The 27,402-nt window shown below is 37.7% G+C and overlaps 1 protein-coding gene across 3 annotated transcripts in view; it reads left to right on the top strand.

Moving 5' to 3' along the window:
• EPC1 (enhancer of polycomb homolog 1) overlaps positions 1-27,402 on the top strand; it is a 102,440-nt gene that overhangs the window by 58,603 nt on the left and 16,435 nt on the right. For all 3 annotated transcript variants that reach the window (XM_036759856.1, XM_036759855.1, XM_036759857.1), the window contains exons 2-10: positions 11,703-11,862; positions 17,552-17,697; positions 17,797-18,003; positions 18,361-18,509; positions 19,316-19,475; positions 22,657-22,833; positions 22,922-23,011; positions 23,099-23,247; positions 26,501-26,853. In XM_036759856.1, the coding sequence (XP_036615751.1) occupies positions 11,703-11,862; positions 17,552-17,697; positions 17,797-18,003; positions 18,361-18,509; positions 19,316-19,475; positions 22,657-22,833; positions 22,922-23,011; positions 23,099-23,247; positions 26,501-26,853 (1,591 nt within the window). The remainder of the gene's footprint in view (positions 1-11,702; positions 11,863-17,551; positions 17,698-17,796; positions 18,004-18,360; positions 18,510-19,315; positions 19,476-22,656; positions 22,834-22,921; positions 23,012-23,098; positions 23,248-26,500; positions 26,854-27,402) is intronic.

The following is a 27,402-nucleotide window of genomic DNA, read 5'->3' as shown; positions in this document are numbered from 1 at the left end:
TGCAGTAATTTAATAACAGGATATAATGGGAGGAAAGAATGGAAAAAGTAGTCATTGTGTTTCTCTCTTTATGTAGCAAAACCATGAAATGTTGATGGTCTTTGCCTTCCTATTGCCATACTTACCCAATTAATTAAACTTTCAGCATGAATATTCCATTTAAGGGGCATAGTCTTTTATTCAGCATATTGCAGGCTAATTTATGCCTAGAACTTAAATCTGTCCAGTGTCATTCATTTGTATTTTGTTAGATTGAAACTTAGGGTTTTTAAGCAGAGAGAGCAGATAAAGAACTTCCCAACTTATCCTCTTATTGTAGGTGCACTGGAAGGACCTGGCTTCACAAGCCATCTCCTGTGTTTATGGAGATTAAAACTACATTATTGTAATTTTATAATAACCAAACAAGGCCTAATGAGAATTATTGGGGAAATAGACTTTTTCTTTAAAATTTTCAGGATCAAATGAGTCATAATTAGACCTTTGTGCAAAAATCACTACAAACCTGGATAGCTCTTTGCATGAGGAATTTTGATGGTTAGGACCATTCATGAACCAAAAGACTTGTAAGCTCAATGTAAATCTTTATTATTTGATCCTGCAGCAAGAGAAAGAAATAACTTTGGTCCTATTTTTATTTAGTGGTAGGATGTAAATGTTTGTTTAAGTCATGAGACATTTCTTGGTGAATACACTGACAGTTGAGACTTAAAACAGTTACCAACCGTCAATATATGACGCAATTTACTAATCAGAATGTAGATTATTTTTTTATTTCAAAAGATTTTGAACATAACAAAAACACCAACTAAATGAGCACTTTAAAACAGAATATAGGTTTTTTTTAAAAGTAGCTAATAAATTCAGTTTATTACTTTAAAATCTGTTCTGCTTATCTTTTATTCTTTCTTGCTTTCCTTCTACAAAAACACGTTTGTGATCTTTTTTTTTTATCTTTTTGGCAACTCCATTTCCTGACCCCCCCCCCCTCCCCAGCTCACACCTCCCTCCACTTTCCTCCATAGTTGAGAAAATAAAGAAAAAAAATTCCCATTGGTTGTAGCCAAAAAATGTATAGCCACCATTCTGACACCTAAGTCAATCTCTCCATTATCAGGAAGTGGGTAGCATACTTCCATCAGTCCTCTGGAATTAGTTTGAAAGACAGATTTTCTATCAAGTTACCCAGATTTGTTCCTTTTCCTAACCATCTCTTGCCTTGACTACTCTCTTTGCAATGTTCAGGTGCCTGTAGTTCAGTCCTGGTAGGTAAGTTCTCTGTTTGCCAGATTGAACGTGCCTCACACTGTACTCTACACGTGAGACATACATATGTGTGTGTGTGTGTGTATAATACATAAATATATAAAATATATATACACACACTAAGAGTTAGCCATTGGGCTTGTATCCATCAGTGACTGAAAATCTTTCATGTTCATTTGTTCGCTTAACTTCAAAATGCCAATTGAAGTAAAGGGAACAGAACTTTTTTTAAAAATTTATTTAATATATTTAGTTTTCAGCATTGATCTTTCACAAAAGTTTGAATTACAAATTTTTCCCCTGTTTCTACCCTCCTCCCCACTCCAAGATGGCATATATTCTGGTTGCCCCATTCCCCAGTCAGCCCTACCATCTGTCACCCCACTCCCCTCCCATCCCCTTTCCCCTTCCTCTCTCGTAGGGCCTCTGTATCTTATTTCCTAGTTGCATGAAAAAAACTTTGTTGTTGTTGTTGTTTTTGAACGTCTGTTTTTAAAACTTTGAGTTCCAAATTCTCTCCCCTCTTCTCTCCCCACCCACCCTCCCTAAGAAGGCAAGCAATTCAACATAGGCCACTTGCATATCATTATGTAAAACCCTTCCACAAAACTCATGTTGTGAAAAACTAACTATATTTTGCTCCTTCCTATCCTATCCCCCTTTATCTAATTTTCTCCCTTGACCCTGTCCCTTTTCAAAAGTGTTTGCTTTTGATTACCTCCTCCCCCTGTCTGCCCTCCCTTCTATCGTCCCCCCTTTTTTATCTCCTTCCTCCTTCTTTCCTGTGGGGTAAGATACCCAATTGAGTGTGTATGTTATTCCCTCCTCAGATCAAATCCAATGAGAGAAAGATTCACCCATTCCCCCTCACCTGCCCCCTCTTCTCTTCCTACAGAACCACTTTTTCTTGCCACTTTTATGCGAGATAATTTACCCCATTCTCTCCCTTTTTCCCTCTCTCAATATATTCCTCTCTCATCCCTTAATTTTTTTAGATATCATCCCTTCATATTCAACTTACCCTGTGCCCTCTGTCTATATATACATATATGTAGATATGTATATATGTATGTATATTCCCTTCAACTACCCTAATACTGAGGTCTCATGAATCATACACATCATCTTTCTATGTAGGAATGTAAACAAAACAGTTCAACCTTAGTAAGTCCCTTATGATTTCTCTTTCTTGTTTACCTTTTCATGCTTCTCTTGATTGTTGTGTTTGAAAGTCAAATTTTCTATTCAGCTCTGGTCTTTTCACTGAGAAAGCTTGAAAGTCCTCTATTTTATTGAAAGTCCGTATTTTGCCTTGGAGCACGATACTTAGTTTTGCTGGGTAGGTGATTCTTGGTTTTAATCCTAGCTCCATAGACTTCCGGAATATCGTATTCTAAGCCCTTCAGTCCCTTAATGTGGAAGCTGCCAGATCCTGTGTTATCCTGATTGTTTTTCCACAATATTCAAATTGTTTCTTTCTGGCTGCTAACAGTATTTTCTCCTTGACCTGGGAGCTCTGGAATTTGGCAACAATGTTCCTGGGAGTTTTCTTTTTGGGATCTATTTGAGGAGGCGATCTGTGGATTCTTTCAATTTGTATTTTACCCTCTGGCTCTAGAACATCAGGGCAATTCTCCTTGATAATTACTTGAAAGATGATATCTAGGCTCTTTTTTTGATCATGACTTTCAGGTAGTCCAATAATTTTTAAATTATCTCTCCTGGATCTATTTTCTAGGTCAGTGGTTTTTCCAATGAGATATTTGACATTGTCTTCCATTTTTTCATTCCTTTGGTTCTGTTTTATAATATCTTGATTTCTCATCAAGTCACTAGCTTCCACTTGCTCCAATCTCATTTTTAAGGTAGTATTTTCTTCAGTGGTCTTTTGGACCTCCTTTTCCATTTGGCTAATTCTGCCTTTCAAGACATTCTTCTCCTCATTGACTTTTTGGAGCTCTTCTGCCATTTGAGTTAGTCTATTTTTAGAGTGTTATTTTCTTCAGTATTTTTTTCAGTATTTCTTTGGGTCTCCTTTAGCAAGTCATTGACTTGTTTTTCATGGTTTTCTTGTATCATTCTCATTTCTCTTCCCAATTTTTCCTCTACTTCTCTAACTTGCTTTTCCAACTCCTTTTTGAGCTCTTCCATGGCCTGAGACCAGTTCATGTTTTTCTTGGAGGCTTTTGGTGTAGGCTCTCTTGCACTTTGTTGACTTCCTCTGGCTATATGTTTTGGTCTTCTTTGTCACCAAAGAAGGATTCCAAAGTCTGAGACTGAATCTGGGTGTGTTTTTGATGCCTGGCCATGTTCCCAGCCAACTTACTTGACCCTTGAGTATTTCCTTGGGGTATGACTGCTTGTAGAGCAAAGAGTACTTTGTTCCAAGCTTGAGGGGATGCGCTGTTGCTTTCAGAGCTATTTCTATACAGCCAGCTCTGCCACCCCAGCACTCCTCCTTCCTCAAGAACCACCAACCCGAACCTGATGCAAATCTTCAGCGGGCTCTTCACTCCTGCTCTGATCCGCCACTTAATTCCTCCCACCACGTGGGCCTGGGGCCAGAAGTAACTGCAGCTATAGTTCTGTAGCTGCACCTCCCCCGCTGCCCCTGGGGCGGTGGCTGAACCACGAATTCTGTCCCCCGCAGCTTTTCCCACTAACCTTCTCTGTTGTCTTTGGTGTTTGTGGGTTGAGGAGTCTGGTAACTGCCACAGCTCACTGATTCAGGGTGCTGGGGCCTGTCCTGCCTGGCTCCTGGTCTGGTTGGTTCTGCTGCCTCCCACGCTGAGCTCTCTCCCCTCCACTCCGTGCGCTATAGACCTCAACCAGAGACCATCCAGGCTGTCCTGGGCTGGATCCCTGCTTCCCTCTGCTATTTTGTCGGTTCTACCGTTCTAGAATTTGTTCAGAGCCATTTTTTATAGGTTTTTGGAGGGATGTGGTGGGGAGCTCACGCAAGTCCCTGCTTTCCAGCCGCCATCTTGGCTCCCAGGAACAAAACTTTCAGCCCTCCTCTGCTACAATAATATCTGAAGGAGTCATAAGGGAGACAAAATCTGGGAAGATTCTAGTTCACCACTGTTCTAATTAGAGCTTTGGGACTGATTTTTCCTACAAGTCGTCACATATTTAATATTATCCTTTGTTGGTATCTAATAAACACTTTCACAGTCCTTATCATTCTCCCTTTTCCAGGCTACCTTCATACTCTCCTCTATATCTACCTCAGCTATATTTCTTCCTTTAATTTCCTCTTCCATTGAGCTCACCAAAAAATGAGGGGATCCATCCCCCTCCCTCTCTGTTGTTAACAAATACCCCTTTTATCCTTTTTAGTCATGGCACTGATTGAAACCTGGCTTTACTGCATTTCTTGCCTTCCTCTCCAATACTGGCTGCTACTTACCATGATAGGCACAAGAGTCCTAGCAGTGGCAGTACTTCATAGACTGCTAGTCCTGCTTCCAGCCTAGCAGAAGTAGCAAGGCCCTCCAAGGGAAGCGTCTCAAACCACCACTAACACCTTGACTGCCATTTCCCCTCAGATGTTGATGAGGACAGCCCAGGACCCTGATCCTTGGGATTAGCCATACTTCCCACCTTACCCAATGCCCACTTCCCATCACCCAGGGAAGCAACCTCTGTGGAGATAGAGCCTGGCAGCTGCTCCTGCACGTGCTGCTGCCATAGCTAATGATGATCCAGAAAAGAAAGCTCTTGCCATCAAAGGCCTTGGCACTCTCAAATCATCTAGTATCACAAACTAGTTCATTTTTTTTTGAGGCAAAGACATTAAAGAGGCACCCTAAAGATCATGAGATTTGCAGCTAAATCTTCTATATATGTCATCTCCCCATTAGAGCTCCTTGAGAACAGGAACAGTGTCTTCTATTGCTATCCGCAGCTTTTTGGTGCAGAGCTTTGCATATAGTAAGTTCTTAATAAACATTTCATTCATTCATTCACACACTACTCATAGGGCCCAAAAAGGTAGTCTTTGTTCCACATCATGTGCTATTTCCACACTCAGGCTTAGCCATTTTCACTCAATGACAGCCTGACTTTGAAGTTCGTGCCATCAGTTGTCACCTTTCCACATTCTTATTTTGATCATCTACCAACCTCTAGGATTCTCCTACCTTCATTAGTGTCTTTGGCACTTGACTTACGGTCCTTTTCACCCCAGCACCTGCCATCATTCTTGGTGACTTCATTATTTGTATAAATGACCCAGCTCCTCAAGTCTCATGACATCTACCTTTGTCTTTATTTTAGCCACCCTAGACCATAACATTGCTAGAAACTTCCATTGCCAAAATCCAGAACTTGAAGTACTCTTTTCTGATCAGTCCTATCAATTCTTTCTCTTCCAGCCTTCTTCTGAACTTGTTCTTTCTTATCATGGTAATCTCTAGTTGTTGTTCATCCGTTGTTCTTGAAGACCACCAGTGACGTCAACAGGATGATGTCTTGACTTCAAGTGAATTGCATTTAAGTGAAGCAGAGCTATGCAGTTATCATCCTCACCCTCTCCAAAGTCATCAGAGCCTAGTGGCAAGACATAGGTCAAGATGACTGGCAATGGCTCCAGCTGCAGTGGGAGACTGGGAACCTTTTTAAGCTACAGTCTTTCTCAGGACTCAGTTTGTCTGAGACGGTACCCCCATTCAGTAGTAAAGGCTAGATAACAATTGAGGTAAACGATGGCCTAGTTTGCCAGACCTTAGCTTAAAAAGGCCACCATCTCCCACTACATCCAGGGACATCACCAGTCATCTTGACATGTCTTGCCACTGGACCTAGGTGACTTTGGAGTAGAGAGTAAGGCTGATGACTGCACAGCTCTGCTTTACTTAAATCCAGCAAACTTGCAAGTCCAGACATCACCCTGCTGATGTCACTGGGTCTCTTCAAGAATGAAGGACTAACAGCCATGATTTCTGTGGTTCATCAGACTCTCCATATCCTCCCAACTTATCCTTGTTTTGATTGTACTTTTATAGATGTCCAGCCATTTCAGCAAGGCTTTCTTCTCTACTTTCAAGTTTCTTGTCCCTTTGTCCTCTATCCAGCCCTAATAATTCTGTCTGGATCACTTCCACTCTGTCTTTGACAATGCTATTCATGATAGACTAAGCACTGCTAGAGGAATTCATGAAGACATCTATCTAGGTCCACTAGACATTCATGCGCTCTCATCTGATTTCAACTGGGCATTTTAAAATTTTATTTGTGATTCCCAACAAGCTCATTTATAGATACCACATTTTAGGAAGGATACTGACAGGCTGGAGAGCATAGAAGATGATGAAGGGTCTGTGAACTCATCCCATATGAAACTCAGCAGTAGGAAATGGAGATGCTTAGCCTTGAGAAGAGATGACCTACATGATAGCTGTTCAAGTATTTGAAAAGTGGTCAAGTAGAAGAGGAACACACTGGTAAACTGATACTCTTTGGCCGCAGGGGACAGAAGAAATAATAAGAGTAAGAGGGAATTGTATAAGGACAGATTCAGGCTTAATGCAGAGGAAAACTTTCTGACAAGTGGAATGTATTGCTGTGGGACTTGATGTGTCTTTGAGATCTTCAAGTAGAGGCGTGTTAGATAGTCACTTGTTATGGATATTGTAAAGGATTCTTCAGGAACATGTTTAACTACATGTCTTCTGAAGTCTTTTCCATCTCTGAAATACTTTGATCCCTGTAGCAGGTGATCCAGACCAATTTTCTCTTAAAGCCTCATCACTTACCTTTCTTGCCTTGTATTTGCTAATAATATTGTAGTCATCTGTCTTGAGTTCTCTCTTCTCTTTATAGGATTTTTAAGACTGTATTGTGGCCTTGATTTTGTCCCTGTCCATCTCTAGGTCCTTTGATCTTAACAATTCATTCCTTTTCTCTTTTTCATATCTTCAGTCTCTCCCCCTTTTTACAGAATTTAGTCTTGGTGCTTACACATGTGGTCTAGCCTTAAATACCTCTTTTACTACAAGGTCTCACCTTTACTCCCAAAGGTTTAATTGTCACAAATTGAGATGATAATTAACCCCTGAACCTAAGTCCCATATTTCAACTACTTTGTGAACTTCATTAAGCTTATAGCGATAGAACATCAAACTCAGCACATTCAAATGTGTATTGTCATCTTCCCCATACACATGTTTGCCAAATTTAGCTATTTCAGTTGATAGCACCACCATTCTGTAGTCATCTAGGCCCCAAACCTCATTATCATTCTTTGTTCTTCCTCACTTCCCACTTAAAATCAATTGCTAAAGCATGATTAATTTACCTCTACACTTGTGGTGTTGAACTCATATAGAAACAGGGCCACTGAACTGTATATTGACTTAGGAAACGGTATATTAACATAATCTGTGTTTTGTGGTATTTTTTTTATTAGTTTCATTAAATACTTCCCAATTCTATTTTATAAGTATGTGAGGGGTGGGTATGGTGGGGAGAGGTCTGCTTTCCACTCTCTCACATTTTACATCTGTCTCCTGCTCCATATTCACAACAACTACCACTTCAATCTCTCCTTCACACATCTAGTTGCCTAAATAATACTTTCTAATGCCTAGGTTTGAATAGAATGTTAACCTTTCTGGCTCCTAAGGGTTTCCAGGTTTTGCCATTTGAACTGCAGCTACATCCTTGGGACCTCCAGGCCTTTTCATCCAGCCTGTGGCAGAACTCTCTAATGTATGTTGTCTTCTTCTTTTGGAGTGTAAGTTTCTTGAGATGGAAATGTCAGCTTCTCTGTTTGTATCCCATTGCTTAATACAGTGCTTGGCACAAAGTAATTGTTTTAATAAATGCATTTTCGTTCATTCATTTGTCTTTCACTGCTTCCCCTGCTGCCTATAAAATGTTCCTTAGCCTGGTATTTAAAAGATCTACCGCAGACTGTCTTTCTTAATCTTTCAAGCCTTGTTTCACTCTAACTTCTTTATGCATTTTACATTCCAGACAAAACAAGTTTTAGCTGTTTCATGATCTTCTTTGGCTTCAAGTATTTGCATAAGTTTCCTTGCCTGCCTCTGAAGTACTCTTAACCTCATCTCTTCATTTTAACTCCTTTTAGTATCTGGTCTTTAGTATCTAGTTCATATGCCATTTCCTCTATGAAGCCTTCCTTGAGCCTTTATTCCTGGCCTCCCCTGCCAGTTGAAAAGGATCTCCTCTTTTTCAAATTTTCTTAGAGATTATTGGATCTCGTCTATACCTCTAATTACATTCTGCTTGAATTGTACTTATATATGTACATACTACATTCTTACATTAGATTATAAACCCCTAAAGAACAGGGACTATGTCATTTTTCTTTCTAAGGCTGCGCAGTGCTTTGCACATGACACCTAAGGTTCATTGAATTGAGAAGAAATGAGTGTCATAGATAGGATAGGAAATATAAAAAGGAAAAATTGCTTCTAAGAGAGGGTGATGAACAAAAAAAAAGTGAAGCTATGTTGAATGGGAGAAAATTAGGGGATGAATGGAAAATGGGGAGGGTAGCCAAACATAGATGGGTGGGTTTGGAAGAAAAGGAAATGTTTGGATGGAAGAGAGAAAATCGTTTTGTTTAAGTAGAAATAGATGACTGATAATATTTATGAAGCTAGAGTCTGAGTCAAGTCCTCCGACTTCAGGCCCTGTGCTCAATACATTATGCCATCTGGTGCCTGATTACAATAAGGCGAATGATCAATATGAGATGTTGGGGGTGGGGGGTAAAGACAATAAGAAAGGAATCAGTATCAAAGGGAGACAAAAAGAAGAAAGGAAATACAAAGAATAAAAAGGCTATATATGAAGTATAACAGAGTGATGGAGCTTATTAACCTTTTAGTGCATATGACCTTTCAAGGTTAAACTTGCAAAAGAAGTACAACTTTTACTATGCCTTTTACAAAAATCATCCTTGCTAATACAAACCTTCATGAAGAAATATTAATGTATTACATAGGATGTATTTTGTGTAATTATGGTTAGTGTTAAAAGTCCTTTTTTTGTTTCCAAACTGGTAAATTGTGGTTTATTTGAATTTGTTAGCTGGAATGTTACGGAGTTGTTTAAGTTGTTTTGTCTCTGTAATACAGAAGTGAAATTTTCTTTGTTATGTTGATATTAGTAATGGGAACTAGACCTGTGAGTTCATTAGTATAGAACATTCCTTGACAAGGAAACTCCTTTCTCTGCAATTTATAATCTTAGATAGTTGCCTAGAGCAGAGATGTCAAACCATAGGGCTCCCAAGGAGGTCAAACCAGAGTAAACCGTGAGTGGGAAGTCTTTAATAAATAAAAATTCACAGATAATATTACATTTTGAAAATAGGTCATTATGTGGCCCTTATGTACTATTTGGTGGACCCTGTTTCTAATTTATTTTAACACCACTTGCCCATGGTTACACAGCCAGTATTTATCAGAGATGGGATTTTAGCTCAGTGGCACAGTAGTTAGAGTACCAGCCTGAAGTCAGGAAGGTCTGGTCTCAGACAGTTACTAGCTGTGTGACCCTAGGCAAATTACTTAACACTCTGCCTCAATTTCCTCATCAGTGTAAACTGATCTGGAGAAGGAATTAACAGACCCTTCCACTTTGCCAAGAAAACCCCAAATGGGGTTAGGGAGAATCAAGACATGACTGAAAATGACTGAACAACAACTTCTGACTCCCTGTGCCAGCTCTCTCTAAGAACCTCCATGTTGAACTGCATAAGCCTTATATATTATTTAATTATTTTAATCTGGTATTTTATTTTTCCCTAGCTTCATGCAAAAATAATTTTTAACATTTTTTTAAAAACTTTGAGCTCCAAATTTTCTCCCTTCCTCCATCTCTTCCCCCCTCCTACCCCTGTTGAGAAGGCAAGCAATTCAGTATAGGTTATACGTGTGTGGTCATGCAAAACATATCCATAATAGTCATGTTGTGAAAGAAAACAGACCAAAAAAACTCAAGAAAAATGAAGTTTAAAAAAAAGTATGCTTCAATCTGTATTCAGACACCATCAGTTCTTTATCTGGGGATGGATGGCATTTTTCATCATACATGCTTCGGAGTTGTCTTGCATCATTGTATTTCTGAGAATAACTAAGTCATTCACAGCTGATCATCTTACGATATTGCTGTTACTTTGTGCAGAATACATTTCGCTTTGCATCAGCCCATGCAGGTCTTTCCAGGCTTTTCTGAGAGCGTCCTGCTCATCATAACCTTATATATAACTCTAATAATTGTAATCACAGTATTTTATGGCACCAGAAACTGATAACTTTAGTCATTAAGGTAAAGCATTTTTTAACTGCTAACTTACTGCAAGGTAGCTTCTTCCTTATTTCTGAGGTATGTTTGTTGAAAATTAGTCTTTAATTACATTGGGTTCACGTTCAAAATATTGACTATTGAGTATTAAACTAAATGAAGGCCTGTTCATCTTCATCTTAATTAGAATTAAATTTAATAACTTGCAGTTAATAGCTTATTAGCATGTCTAGTTTTCCCAAACCTCAGCAATAATTTAGGTGGTTGTATGATCTTTACCAGAGTGAGTTAGGAAGATATTGAATGAAGCACATGAATGACCCAGATGTATGGTTGAAATCTATATCTAATAAATGAATTTCCTCTTTTGGTCCTATTCTTGAAGAATAGTCTTGTATTTATTTTGGCTTTGGAATCAGTATTTTACCTCTTAAGTCTGGCTCACAATTTAAATAAGAAATCCTTCCATATATAAAAATTAATGTTATTTCATAACATTTCATAATTTCTCAGTTGCTGTTGTGCTTCTATCCAGGCTGGCCTTGTTTGCTGCCCCAACCCCCTATTGGTAGAATGTAGTACTTTTCCTCTACCTAGAATTCTTAGATTTCTTCATGGCTCTGTTTAGATCCCAGCATCCTATGGGAAGCCTTCCCTGTTCCCTTGGTTTGTTCTCAATTTTCTCCTCCCTTTCCATGGTAAATAAAGTTCTTCCACCCTTTCCCATTCCGAACAGGCAACCATTTCTGATTCTGATGTGAAATAGAGCTGCCTTCTTCTCAAACATTATCTAGTTTAAGGAAAGTAGTTTGATTCTTAAGGACTTCCTTGTTCGAGGTGGTAGGTAGAAGTGATGTTAGCAATAGGAATCTGTAGTAAAGACTATGCATACTTTGGGCCATCAAACTTTGACAAATTTTAGGTATTATCAAGCTTGACAAGCAAATCATCTTCCATATCTAATCTGCATGAGCTACAATGTGGGGAATCCCAATAGGTATTCAAAAGTTGACTATTCAATTTTGAGGTCCATTTTTCTGCACAGTAACATTTTGCTCTTTGATACTCAAGTTCTATTTAAAACTAGCAGAATCTCGACTTTTGATATGTTCTGTTTGAATATGCTTTACTTTTCTGTTTTCTACCTTTGTTTTTAGGAACATCATCTCCAGCGAGCTATTTCAGCACAGCAGGTATATGGCGAGAAAAGGGATAATATGGTTATTCCCGTCCCAGAGGCAGAGAGTAATATTGCTTACTATGAATCTATATATCCTGGGGAATTTAAGATGCCAAAGCAGCTAATTCACATACAGCGTAAGTAATTATTCTGTTGTAATTTCTAAAAATTTTGTGCAAAACATCTTCCCTTATTGCTGTTCTGGTTTTATTCCTTTTTGTTGTTTTTTAATGTTTTGTTCACTTTTGACGTTGAATTAATAATTGGAGGGAAGTGTTGATTCTCTTAAGTTGTTGGGGTTTTCTTCTCCCATGTAAAAGTGTTTTGTTGATGATTATTCCTACAACTCTGTTTAAATGCTAAAATATTTGACCACCAAGGTCAGCACACAATTAGTTTTGAGTTTCTAAAGCCATTTTCCCACATTGAACAGGATGCTTTTTAACAATGGTGACTTAAAGTGGTTTTAATGAAAGAAATGTAAGCCACACTGAATTTCTGGTTATAGTTAATCATGGCTTTAGGCTGCTTGGTAATTAAGATCAAAATCTCTATCCTCTGAATAATAAATTAATCATATTCATGGAATAAAAAAGCCATATTTCTTGATCTGAGTTTAGACTAGAGAAATCTTAATAAACTAACAAAGAAATTTGGAGTGATGGTGATGTTAGATTTTTTTTCAAATGCTTATGAATGGTCTCTGATATTTGAAATAAATATTCTTGTAGCTACTCTCACATTTGATAGTGAATAATTTCCTGTAGTGGTTTAAACTGAAGTTATACTGTATATAGTCTGAACATTTCTTCAGAAATGTGGAACACTTAAACAACATGTTTAGGGTCATCTTGCTTTTGAAAAGTTGTATATGTTAGGGGAAAATGGAAATGGAGGAGCTACTGAATTGTATAATTTGGTACTGTCCTCGTTCTTTTTTTGAGAAGGTTGGAAAACTGCAAAAAAAAAAAATTTCTGCCATTTGTTATTTTTTCATATCACTTTAATATGTTGGAAAACCTTTTTGGTCCATTGGGCATTTGTAGGATGTGATCTAATCAGAAGTTTATGTGCTTCCAAAACGTTATGAAAGAAAACCCCAGGTAAATCAGTCTCCTAGTTCCCTTTTTCCCATCTTAGCTTGAAGTAGGCTTTCAGATTGTTCATTATTTCTGCCTCCTCTTTCTGCTCTCACATGTAATCCCTTGCCTTGTTTTATACCATGTCTGTTAAGTTTCACGTAGCCTTCACTCCTTTTCATTCCCACTGCCAGCACCCAAGCTTGAGTTTTCTTAGTCTCTCATGTGGACGATTGTGGTAGTCTTTCCAACTTTTAGTCACTCTACACCCATGACCAGATGATTCTTTCTAAACTATAGTTTTCAAACAAGCAGATGCAAGTCTTAAATGGAAAGAGTAGTAGAGTGAGTAGAGAGCTGAATTTGAATTCTGCCTCCCATACGGAATAGTTATTTAACCTTGTTTTCCCAATAAAATAATAATAGACTTATTTTTCTAATTAGTAAAGGATGTGTAATAATACTTGTGTGCTCAACATCTACAGTGTTTTCTAGTTTACAGAAAAAAGCTCAAACCTAGCTTAGCATTGAGATCTTTTTATAGTATGGACCCAGCCTCTTTCTAGCCTCACCTCTCAGTGCTCTTCAATACCAACAGTATGCTCCACTCCAATTGGACTATTAGCCATTCTCCACATATTGCAGTAACCTTTCTTTTTTGCCCATGGCTGTTCATATTCCCCCTGCCTGAAATTACCTCTCCACTAGTCTTTGCTTATTCATAGCCTACCCTTATTAAAGCCCAATTCTGATGCTTTCACAGGACTTCTGATTGTACCTCTTATATATCACTTTTCAAATTATACATTACAGATTTTTGTGTACAAGTCTTGGAGATCTTGCCTTCACTCACTTATGTTCCAGTTCCGTGTTTATGAACTCTGAAATCCCTTTATCTGATCATAATCTTGTGTCATTCCATCTTTTCCCTTAACCTTCTCCACCTCTTTTTGTTATTCAGTCATGTCTCACTCTTCATGACCCCATTTGGGGTTTCCTTGGCAAAGACTCTGGAGTGGTTTGTTATTTCCTTCTACCATTATGTCTAATCACTTCCACCCCTTCATTCTTTCCCAAGCCATCATCCTTGCTCTAGCTATACTTCCTTCTCTATTTCCACCTTGTGGTGATGTTGTTTTCACCTCCACAAAGTTCAGCTAATTCTTCACCTCCTGGTCCTGTCATCAGTCATGCCTTTCCAAACCTCAGCTTTGGATTACTCTCACCTTGCTGCTGCCTTCACTGAAACTCATATAACCATGCTGAAGGCATTCCTAATAAATTTAGGTTAAATAATATCAGCTGAACTCTTTGTAGTCCACTCCCCACGATAGCTTGTTTCAAACCTCTTTGTACTTTTTTATCCCTCCTTCAGCTTCCCACAGCACCCTTTGACTCTGCCCTTCCAGATAAGAACCTTGTCTTATATTACCAAAAACAAAAAGGGAAGCTATTATCCGAGAACTTCTTTTCTTCTCCTTTTCTCTCAGAAACCTACGTCATCCCATGAAGAGAGGGCCCTTCTTGCCTAAGGCAAGCCCTTCCACTTGCGCCCTTGATCCATCTTCTCCAATAAATTGCTCCTGCTGTTATCCCCCAACATCACAGTTCTGGGCGGCTTTTTGCTTTGCTAACCCTTTGTTGGCACGTGTCCAGCTTGAACTTGATTGTTAAATCCAGAAAGGAATCTCTTCTGGCAGCCGTAGTAGCTTATGTCATCAAGAAGAAAGGGGAGAGAGGTTTTTCCTTTGAGAAATATATAGGCATGGTGCCCATGAAAGAAATATGCAAGTAAATGTTATTGACTTGTTTTTTTCTAAAAGAATGATTTATCTAGGTCACAAATAAAAATAAACAATTCAGTCTTTCCTCCTGACTTTTTCCTTTCTTCCCCTTCACTGCCCTTTTCAATCCCGTCTGATTTCTGAAACTGACAAAATGATCTTCACTCAGTGTGTCTGTTCTCTTACCTGTGCCCAGAGTTTCCCTTTAGCCTTGGCAATGATTTAAAATGGAAACCATTAGGTACTGGTTTTGTAGAGAAAGTATCAGATCCTACAATAATAGGGATTAAGAAAATGTATTTGAACCTATAAAGTTTCACTAAATTTAAATGCATTTGATGTTTGTGAGAGAGAATCTTGCCTTAAAATAAATAGCCAAGGTTGTTTCTTGACACAATGCATAAAAATAGTCACATTTTCCCCCAAAGTAGAATGGTGTTTGATTGATGACCCTTATAGTTCATTATTCGAGAATGAGATTTTTTTTAGCCTTTCCTTTTGAAATGGAAGTGTACCACATGAAAACTCACCATTTATTAAGCACCTGTGTTCTAGGTGCAGCCCTTCTATTCATTGAGGATATGATGACAAAACGATACAGTCTGCTCTGAAGGAGATTACCCATAAATGCAAGGAGACACATACACATATAAATACTCCTCAGATTATCTGTAGGTGAGAAATATAGTTCCCATGGGGAGTAGAATAGCAAATTGCTGAGGAAGTTATAAAAGAATCTGTACTATCAGATTGGAGGATCAAGAAAAATAGCATGTAGAAAATGGTGCTTGAGCTGAACTTTGAGGAAAAAGTACGAGATTCTAAGAAGCAAAAGTGAGAAAGGAGGACTTGCTGAGCCTTTAAGACTGTTTGTGCCAATGTATAGACGTCAATATAGTTTTCTGCATGAGAAACAGCAGGAAGGTCATTTTGGATCATAGAGTATGTGAAAGTCTAGAAAGGTAGATAGGAGCCAAATTGTGAAGGACTTTAAGACCCAAGAGAGTAGTTTGTATTATTCCTAGAGATAATAGGAAACCAATGGAATTTGAGCAAGGGAGTTGTGACTTGGTCAGACATGCTTTGGGAATATCATTTCACTTGAGAGGAGTAGGAGTTGAGTTGGAAAGGAGAAAAACTTGAGGCACATTGACCAATTAGGAGCCTATTGCATAGTTGAGGTAAGAGGTGATAGGGACCTGAACAAAAGCAGTGGCCATGGGGGTACAGAGAATGAGATGGATGCAAAAAGTGTTGTGGGGGTAGACTTGACAAGACTTGGCTACTAATTAGATAAGGGGGTTGAGGAGTGGAAAATGAATACAGAGTATCTAGACTAGAAGGATGATTTTCACTCTTAACCGGAAATTTTAGGGACCATTGGAGGAAGGATGAGAATTTTTTTTTTGTAGTAACGATAATGTTTTGGACATTTGGAGTTTGGCATGCCTTTGGGGCATCCAGGTGCAAATATCTAATAGCAGTTGATGGAGGAGGATGAGCTCAGGTCAGAGGCTAAAACAAAGATCTGCTTGTTTTTTTAAGTTAATAATATAAGGGGTGTGTGTGTGTGTGTGTGTGTGTGTGTGTGTGCCATGATTTTATGCATTGATTTTTTTTTTTAAAGGAACACTTTAAATGGAGATTTTCCAGAGGCTTTACACCAAACTAGAATGTGAAGACCTTGCCTATCCAATTCCTGCCCATTTGAATCTCTAGGTTGTATAGCCACTAGATGAGAAATTAAGGTTTTTTTCAGGGTGCCATATTTTGTTTTCTGTTAGGCTCGTGTATGAGGTAATAGTGAGTGTGATGAGTTCAGGGGAAAACCAGTGCCAGGGGCAGCTTTAGAACTGAGATGAAGCCATAAAAAGGAAATTATCTTAATTTTCATTTATTCATACTAAAACTAACACAAATATTGTGTGATTGCTGTGTTTTTAATCCAAATCTCTCTAGGCCTCTTTTCACTTCTTTAAAATAATCAGGTTGCCCTAGATTTCAAAGGTTTCTTCTGGCTTCCTGATCACAGGAAAACAGATATTCTAACTTCTAACTTATTGGCATGATGAGGAGCTCCCAAGGAAAAACTTTCTCTGGAGATTAGCACCTGCTGTACAATTGACAGTTGTAGAGTGGCTTGTGGCAGTGAGAAAATTAAATGATTGCCCAAGGTCACCCAGCTAGGACTCAGGTCTGGATAGCACACTATCCATTTTCCAAACTGCTTCTTAACTGGCTTACATTTAAAATTTTTATATTTATTGATCTTCGATTTGCAGTGACTTCTTACTTTTCAGCTCTGTTTTTATTCTCTCTTCTCTCTGAGATAGTATAATAATCTATATACAAATAGCTAAGTATTCTACAACATGTATTTTTTATGATCTTGAACAGAAGCCCTTTCGGGTCAGCTATGTGGTATAGTGGATAGAGAGCTAGGCCTGGAGTCAGGAACACCTGAGTTCAAATCTAAACTCAAACATTTACAGACAGCTGTTTGACCCTGGGCAAGTCACTTAACTCTGTTGGCCTCAGTTTCTAAACATCCATAAACTGAGCTGGAGAAGGAAATGGCAAACCACTGTATTATCTTTGCCAGAAAAAACCCCAAATGGGATCACAAAGAGTTGGACAGGACTGAAAAACATCTAAACAACAGTAACAACAATGTTTATTTTCATTGTAAGTCCTGTTTCTTTTATTGTTTTCATAAAGAAGGTCATATCTGCAGGCTTTTTCTTTCATTAGTATTACCTGTATTAAAGATATAACATAAAACCCATAGTAACTCTAATACTTTAAAATTGGAAGCATATTGATGTGTTGTCTAGATTTTCCGTGGTTCCCAAAACAGAATGTATGTGAGATCTTAGTTTTGAGATTTCTATCCACAAACCTATGTAGTTTTATTGTTTAAGAAGTAAATGAATGATCATGTAAGATTTTAATTATGCTATTAGCTTTTAGTTTGGATGCTGAGCAGCCTGATTATGATTTGGATTCTGAAGATGAAGCCTTTGTGAATAAGCTGAAGAAGAAAATGGACATCTCTCCTTTGCAGTTTGAAGAGATGATTGACCGACTGGAAAAAGGCAGTGGCCAACAGGTACAGCTCTATTGCAGATTCAGTTTAAAATTTAAGTACAGTCAGCATATGCATAGATGGATGCACGTATAAAAATGACCCTGTGGATTTTACATTTAGCCAGTCAGTCTGCAGGAGGCCAAGCTGCTGCTGAAAGAAGATGATGAATTGATTAAAGAAGTATATGAGTACTGGATTAGGAAGAGGAAAAACTGTCGAGGTCTATCTCTTATCCCAACAGTAAAACAAGAGAAGAGGGATGGCTCCAGCACCAATGATCCTTATGTGGCTTTCAGAAGGCGCACTGAAAAAATGCAGACTCGAAAAGTAAGTCAGTTTGGCAGTATCTTTGTTGAGAGCAAAAATTAATACTGTAAGTCTGAACTACAGTGTTCATTTTTTATTTTGTGTTTAACCTTTACTGTAGTTATTTGGAAGTGACATTCTACAGAATTAAAGCAAAGTCTTGCTTTATTCTCTCAAGACTATGTTTATGATTTTTCACTTTAGTCTATGTAAGAGTTATGTATCAGGTTATTTCCCCTTTTAAATTTAACAAGCATAAAGATTTATGTAGTTCTAATATATATATATTCTTTAAAGTAAACTACTAATAATACATTTTTTTCTGGGAGAAAATCATTTACAACTGAATGAAACTAACCCACAGTTTCATATTTACAGAACCGTAAAAATGATGAAGCTTCATATGAAAAAATGCTTAAATTGCGTAGAGATCTGAGTCGGGCTGTTACTATTCTAGAAATGATAAAAAGAAGAGAAAAAAGTAAGAGAGAACTATTACATTTAACACTGGAAATTATGGAGAAAAGGTGAAGTATTGTTTTCTGTTCTAAATTACTTAATGAGTAGTTATCCAGAACTCATTTAACTATCACCTTAAATATTAATTTGTACATTTATATATTTGTTAATATATTTGTGTATATTTCCAGAGTGCCCAATTCAAGAAAATTAAAGTACACTCTGTTTTCCTCTTTGTTTTGGACCCTGTGGTTTTACACCTAAAATATGACTGCATATAAAGATTCCACTGTGTTTAATTCAACTTTAGTTATCATTTTTAATCTTCCCATCAGATTTTCACTACATTTACAGATTTAATCGATTTGAACCTCCACTTCCCTCTCATATCTATCCTTTTTTTGAAGGATAAATATCGTTAATTATAAGATAGCCAACTAAGGGGAGGGAGGCAGAAGAACTGAGTAAATTCACAGGCTAGGTAATTAGCTGGCAAATAATCAAGAGTTGCTTTTAATCTTTTAAGTGATTGTAATAACTTATTAACAGTTTATTGGCTAATTTTAGCCTTAAATTGACATGACAACATTGTGTGATGGGAAACAGCACTGAACCTAGTATTCAGAATTTCAGAACTTTGCTTCTAGGCTTGATTCTGCTGTGAACTTAATTGAACCTGTTTGTTTATCTACAAAACAGGGGTGCTAGTCAATATGATTTCTAAAGTCCTCTTTAACAATTTGTGGTTGTAATTTGTTGTCTATGATATGTAGTCCTTCCTTGAAATTGTACACTAATCATTTGTAAAGTTATTATCAACTCAGGTATTTATAAAATAACCTTCAGAAATATATCTTCTTTGTGATCATTTCAGGTATAATTTGGGCGACTACAATGGAGAGATCATGTCTGAGGTTATGGCACAAAGACAACCAATGAAACCTACTTACGCCATCCCCATCATTCCTATTGGTAATAGCAATCAATTTAAACATCAGGAAGCGATGGATGTTAAGGAATTTAAAGTTAATAAGGTAACTCCATGTACTTTTATTTGCTCTTCCAGGTTGTGCTGTTGCTATTTACGTGCATACCTCATTAATCCCCACTAGGATGTAAGCTCCTTGAGGACAGAGGCATCATTCAACTGACATTTTGACAAACAGTTTATTAAGTACCTACTATAAGCAGAGCATTGAAGCAGGTACTGAGGATATTAAGACAAAATCAAAATGCTACCTGCCCTCAAAAAGCTTATATTATGCTATCCACTTTACCTAGTAGGACACACTATCTTGTTTTTTAGTATACATTCAGATATTGAGTAGAGTTAAAAGAGATTCCCACTCATAGAATTGTAGCATTTTAAAAATAAGCTCATGTTTATTTTACGTATACTTTTCACGATTTTATAATTTTAATGGTGTGCCCTTTTTCTTTAAGCTCTTGTTGTCAGATTGAAGGCTCTCACTGTGCCCTGCTTCAGAAATGTGAGCTCTCTACAGAAGATGCTCTGCTTCAGATTCTTTCTAATTTAAGTCAAGATATTGCTAACAAGACTTGCTTTACTTACTGATAGCATATAAAATTATGTCTCGATTAATTCTCCCTCAAACTACATACATAAGATTTCATAGAATAAGACCAAGCCTTTAAATTGTCCTTGGAAAGCAAAGTGGTAGAACTGATAGGAAATCAGCACTCCTCTATACACTTGTTCCTTTGCCACCCTCATTCAGGGCCACAGGCTCAGTGATGACTGTAGAAATTACTCCTTTCTGTAAAGCCCTGACTTCTCCTTCGCACTTCAGAGATGTCATCTCCAGTGGCTTTGAGATCTCAGGCTTAAGCTCAACATGTCCAACATCTATTTTATTAGCTTTTCCTCCCTAAATTTATTCATTCTATTTCTGCTAGTGTTGTCAACCAGTCTTTCATGTGTAAAGTTTGGGTGTTGTCTTTGATTCTTTTGTCACAGTCACCTCTCATAGCCAGTTAGTTCCTAAGCCCTGTTGATTCTCTTGCTGTGTCTTTTGCATCCATGTTTGTCTGTCTTCCCACTTCCATCACCCTTATACAACATGACTGTCTACTTGGTCTATTGCAGTGCCCTCCTAATAGATCTTCCCAGCACTGCTTTCCTCATCTCTACTATCTTTTGTGTTCCCTGTAGAATTAACTTTTCTTAATGTGTCTATCCATGTTGTTTCTCTGCCTCCAGTCCTTAAATGTTTCCCTGTAGCCTACCAAATAAAATTCACACTCAGCCTAGCATTCAAAACCCTTTACAACATAAAATTAGCTTCCCTTTCCAGTTTCCTCATTGAGCAGGCCTACTCAGTATTCTGTATTTACTTATGCTCTCCATGAAATATTCTTCCTTGTGATATTCCGCCAATCCTTTGAAGTCATCTCAGACACCACCTCCTCCCTGAAGTCTTCTCTGATCTCCAGTAGTTGGTCATGACTTTTGTCTGCCCTTGTACCTCACATAGCAGTATTCTCATACCTTTCTAATGCCTGTTTTGTGTTATTTGAGTTTGTGACTTATCTTTCTAGACTGTGAACTCTGAATGCAGGCACTGTCTTACTTCATACATGTCCCCACCTAGAGTCAGTCTTCTACACATAATAGCAACTTAATTAAAAATTTTTTCCATCCTCATTTCGCACTAGAGAAGGCCACCACTTGACACAGATATATGTGTATATGTACGCAAAACCATCCTGTCCATATTTCTGTTCATCAGTTCTTTCTCTGGAGGTGGATAGTGTCTTTCTTTATAAGTCCTTTATAGTTGATTTGAGTTTTATAATACTCAGAATAACTTGTTGTTACTGATCGTTCATGATTGTTCTTCAAACAATATTGCTGTTACTGTATACAGTGTTCTCCCGGTTCTGCTGATTTCACTCTTTGTTATTTCACAAGGCTTTCCATGTTTTTATAAAATCAACCAGCTCATCATTTCTTCATCATAGTCATATGCCACAACTTGTCCAGTCATTCCCTGATTGATGGGCATCCCTTCAATGTCCAGTTCTTTGCTACCACACAGAGAGCTGCTATAAATATTTTAGAACCTGTAAGCTCTTTTCTTTTATCCCTGATCACCTTTAAATAATGGTATTGCCTTGGAATAGTGGTTATTATACACAGTTTAATAACCTTTTGGGCTAATTCCAGGTTTTTCTCCAAAATGGTTGGATCAGTTCACAGTTCCACCGTGTATATTAATCTCAGTTTTTCCACATCACCTCCAACATGTCATTTTCTTCTGTCATTTTAGCCAATCTGCTAGGTGCAAGATGGTATCTCAGATTTGCTTTAATTTGTATTCCTCTAATCAATAATGATTTAGAGCATTCTTCATATGACTATATATAGTTCTGATTTCTTCATCAAAAAACTACCTGTTCATATCCTTTGACCATTTTTCAGTTGGGGAATGACTCATACTGTTACAGATTTGACAAAGTTCTCTATGTGTTTGATATATGAGACCTTTATCTGAGAAACTGTCTATAAATTTTTCCCCCAATTTTCTGCTTTCCTTCTAATTTTGGCTACATGTAATGAATATTTGTTGAATTATTGTCTAATTTCTTGTGCCATCTAGTCATATAACTTATTTCTCTCTGTGTTTTATGTATACATTTTCATTTTCCTGGTATTCAATTCAACCAGTGTTAATTGATGTCTTTCTCCTTCAGAACTCTGTTCAAATTCTCATCCTCTAGAAATCCGTAATATTGAGCAACTATAGAATTATCTTTAGCCTTTAATATTGTTTTCACTTTAGTTGCTTTGTAACTGTTAAGTCTTTCTTACTACTTTTCTCACTATATAGATGACATTCTTTGAAGGCAAAGACCATTTCTGTTTTTTTCTTGTCCTCTCCTAGTTTGTACTTAAATGTAACTGACTATATGCTATAATGATGCATTTTATAAGATGGAAAGTTTTATAGCACTAATTGGAATAGAGAGTATTATGGGTCTTGTATATACATAATTGATATATGTGATATACCCCAGACCAATCTCTTGAGACTCACTGCTGTCAAACATAATGGGCTTTATTAAGCCAGTCTTATTTTAAGTGATTAAGAACCTTAAAATGCATCGCTTTCATTTTCTGATAGACTTCTCAGAAAACTTTAGCTTAGTTAAATATAGCTTCAGGAGTTCACTTAACCTGTGATTTTATTGTAGCAAGAAAAAGCTGATCTTATACGACCGAAAAGGAAATATGAGAAAAAGCCCAAAGTCTTAGCCTCGTCTGCTGCTGCTGCTCCACAACAGACGAGCCCTGCTGCACTGCCAGTCTTTAATGCTAAAGATTTAAATCAGTATGACTTTCCCAGCTCAGATGAAGACCCCCTCTCCCAGGTAGGAGTTAATGTCTCTGTTAGCATCAAAGAGGACCATAGTAGTATAGTTGTCATGGTTTGACCCTTTTTATTTGATGTGTCCAAAGGTTTTGTCTGGTTCTTCTGAAGCTGAGGAAGAGAATGATCCTGATGGCCCTTTTGCTTTCCGTAGGAAAGCAGGTTGTCAGTACTATGCTGTAAGTGAAAGACTTTTCTTTAAAGTTAATGATTTAAATTTGTTAACATTACTATAAAATACTTAGTTTGTTTTAATTGTCTTTTAGCCTCACTTAGACCAAACTGGCAATTGGCCATGGACTAGTCCTAAAGATGGAGGATTAGGAGATGTACGCTATAGATACTGCTTAACTACCCTCACTATACCCCAGAGGTGTATTGGATTTGCACGAAGACGGGTTGGGCGTGGTGGAAGGTAAGATGTTGTTTAGTTATTAATATACTTATAGGACCATTTTGGATGATTTTGTAACTTCTATATTGCAATTTTCAAGAGTTATCTTCTAGGTATTATATCTGGTTTGATCACTGACTGGCTGAAATATTTGTGATTTGCCAGCTGGTTCTTGTCCCTTTGTGAGTCTGCAGTTTATGTTGGAAGCAAAACTACCAAGACCTTAAAAGATTTATATATCTTAGTGTATAGCAACAGGAGCCAGACTTTAAAAAGAATTTTTTTTTTATTTGTGGAAAAAGAGAGCCCATTCATTTAACAGATATTCAATAGGCAAATAATGAGAAAAGTATCCCAGACACAGAGACCAACATGAACCCAAGGCACAAATGCAGGAGAGGATAAATTGTATCCATAGCAGAAATTAGGCTAGTTTTATTACAGCATAGAATGTGTGAAGGGGAATTACTATAATAGGATCATGGATTTAGAGTTAAAAGTAATAGCACAGACCATCTATGCTAGTCCCTCATTCTATTGATGAGGAACCCAAGTCCCAGAGAAGCATGGCATTCCCAAGGTCACCCAAAATAGTAAGAGCAAAGCTGGAATTAGAAGCCAGATTCCTTGACTCCTAATCCAGCACTTTCTGAACACTAGATAAAGGAATCTTATTGATTTGGTGACACCTGAGAGCTACTGAAGGCTTTTTTGAGCTTAGAAATGACATGAAAGAAATTCTAGAAGTAGTATGAAGACAGGATTGGAGGGGGCAGAGACCAGGTTCAATCTTGTTGATGAGAAACCTCCCAGGGACCATGTTGTGGTGGCCATAAGTTATTTCAGTCTTCATCTGGACTAATCAGAGGGGAGTCATTTATAGCCATTTTCCTTGTACCAATCCTTGGCCTGATTGCATTTCTTAGAGATGAGGTCCAGGCATTATGTAAGAGGAGCTGGTACATAAGAGAAAATGAGTAAAACGTGGTATTTTAGTGAGATAATTCTCTTCTCCCAATAGCATGCTAAATGGAATTAAGCTATTAAATTTTTATTTTGTAGTTGCAGTTTGATTTCATTTAAATGTACTTATTTCAGAAACATTTGAACAGAAGTGAAAGTGTAGGAACACTTCAACATTGAACACACTTATTTCTAGAGCACATTTCCCCCCAAACAGATGAAACACTCAGAAATTATAATAGCATGTCACTCCCTCCTCGGCAAACTCCAGTGATACACTGTTAACTTTAACAGTAACTATGTTGTTCAGTATTTAAAGTCCTAAACAACCAGGTTCTATTTCCTTTCTAGCTTTATTATACTTTACTCTTGTTCACAATGTGTCCACCCAGACTGGCTTTCTGTTGTTCACACATGACACTGTTTACCGTCTTCATACCTTTTCACAGCCCCCACTCCCCACCCTACTCAAATTTACTCCCTCCCCCCCTCTACTTCTTAATTTTCTTCAAAGCTCAGCTTAAGTGTTAACTTCTACAGGAGGTTTTTCCCCCTCTAGCTGCTTATGCCTCTCCCCAGTAAACATCCTGCCCCCCCCCCCCCATTTACAGTGTATTTATATATTTTGTATAGGGGCAGTTAGCTGGCACAGTAGATAAGAGTGCTGGGCCTGGAGTCGGGAAGGTGTGAGATTGAACCTGGCCCCAGATAACTTGGCAGCTATGTGACCTTGGTCCACTTAACTCCTGTTTGCCTCAGTTTCCCTATCTATAAAAATGGGGGTGATGATAACAGTATCTGCCTCCCACGGTGGTTGTGAAGATCAAATAAGAATAATTGTAAAGCATTTAGCACAGTGCCTGGTACAAGTAGTTACTATGCAAATGTTGGGCATTATTATGTATGTATAGTGTCTCCACTGTTAAGAATGTAAGCTCTTTGAGGGCAGAGAGTTTGATTTTTGCCTATGTATAATGCTTGGCACAGAGTAGGTATTTAATAAAGATTTGTTGATGCATTGATGGTGTCCTTGAGAGAAAAAATTCTCTTGGTCCTTTGTTGTGGAAACCTTTTTAAAAGTTTCTTAATCACCCTTGGGAGGAGGCCTTCATAGGGCCTCAAATTATAACAGAATCCCCCCAACCTTACTTAGTAGCAGGGTCCAGCACTTCTACCTTTATTTTGGGATGCCTAGGAAGACCGAGCCGTTGCCTCGAAACTTACTGCGTTCTCTGCCCATCTCTAAGCTCTTCTCAAGTTACTGTAGAGGCAGAGGACTATGTGTGTCTCTTCGTGCAAGGATTCTGGGAGTTTGCCCACTAGGATACTGGTAGGGAGTAGGAATGAGCTAAATTCTAAGGGGGGAGGTTTTGAGGATTCAGTGAAGTCCTGCCATTGCAAATCTTTCCAAAAAAGGGCTTGAACACTGACCAGGGTTCCAACATGGAGGGCTGAAGACATCTGGGGCACATCTGGGAGGAGCCTGGTTTGTTGTTACTCATCTCCAGCTCTGGGACAACTGTCTTATAGGCCATGAGTTGGTATTGTGAAAGAGACTTTGGAATAATAAAATGAATATGAAATTTTTAAAAAGTTTCTTAATCAGTTACAACATTAATAATTTCTGATGGATTCACACAGAAAGGAATTCTTTTATCAGTGTAAAAGATACTTCCTAGGGACTAGGACATAAGGTCTCCTGCCCTCATTGCTTCTATTTGCCATTGTCCTTTCCCAAGTCAGCTTCCCTCTCCCCGCTGCATCAAAGAAAATCTTGTGGATTTTTTTCCTGGATAAATATGAAGAGTGTGCTTTGAAATGTGCTGTTGCTTTTAAATGGAAATCAAAATATGGTGAAAAATTATATTTGTTTTAAGAAAGAAAACACTGCACATGTTTTTAGACTTGCACTTTTGGAACAGGCCATAGAGTAAATGCCTGAAAGACTCTGTTCTAGAATAAGTTTGTTCATGTACATGCGCGCTCTCTTTCTTCCTCTCTCTCTCCCTCCCTCCCTCCTTCCCTCTCCACACATATAACATATATACGTATTGTATGTTTGAATGAATTTTAATAAGTACATATATGCTAGCATCAGATAAGTAGAATTTTCATAAGTCAAAAAGAAAATTTACTTTTATACGAGATGTAAAGAAAATTAAGACATAACCAGGATACAACAAAAGATTGCACATAATAATTTTTTGAAGCTAACTTCTGAATGTATGGTTCTTTTTGATAGTTGCTAAGAAAAGAAGTTATTCCCCTTTGCTTATTAAATAGTTGTGTAAATTTTATGCTTTTATTTTAGGGTATTACTGGACAGAACTCATTCAGACTATGACAGTATGTTTCGCCAGCTGGATTTGGAAATGCTTTCCTCCCCACAACACTCTCCAATCAGTCAATTTGCCAATACCTCAGAAACAAATACCTCGGACAAATCTTTCTCTAAAGACCTCAGTCAGATACTAGTCAATATCAAATCATGTAGATGGCGGCATTTTAGGCCTCGGACACCATCCCTACATGACAGTGACAATGATGAGCTCTCCTGTAGGAAATTACACAGGAGTATAAATCGGACAGGCACAGCACAACCTGGGACCCAGACCTGCAGTACCTCCACACAAAGTAAAAGTAGCAGTGCTTCAGCACATTTTGGTATGTTTGTTTTAATACATGTTTTTGTTGAAATGTAAAGTTCACTGTAGACACTTTAAAAAATGCTCATCAGTTTTATTATTTTTGTGGTCTCTGTTCAAGGTAAATCTTAACTTTCTCTAAGGCACTGAAAAATCATTTGGGATCTAGTTTTTATTTTGAACATTTTGTATAGTTTATATGCAAAGGCAATTTGTCGCTTTTTTTAATGTATAAAATTCTTCTCTAGAATGCACTTGATAAATTATAAGATAAATAAACTATTTCAATTTTATGTCAAAAGTCACCCTACTGTGGTCTCTAAACTGTTACTCTTTTGCACTTGGGTAATTCTCTAGTCTTTCACCTTGTCTAGCTATAGGCAGAGATCAGTAATGATCTTCATGGCCTCCTTTATTGAGGTAGGTCAAAAGACAGGCATAACAATAATTCGGAAAAGGGCAACTATGTAATTTTTGGATGATGAAATATTTCTAAACAAAAGTAGTTACTTCCATACTTCTTTTCAGATGACATCTAACTTATGGATACCCTACCTTAACCAGGTTT

The sequence above is a fragment of the Trichosurus vulpecula genome, chromosome 5 (assembly GCF_011100635.1).
Source record: "Trichosurus vulpecula isolate mTriVul1 chromosome 5, mTriVul1.pri, whole genome shotgun sequence".
NCBI lineage: Eukaryota > Metazoa > Chordata > Mammalia > Diprotodontia > Phalangeridae > Trichosurus > Trichosurus vulpecula.
Note: the sequence above shows the minus strand (reverse complement) of the source record. Positions and strands in the feature narration are given on the sequence as shown.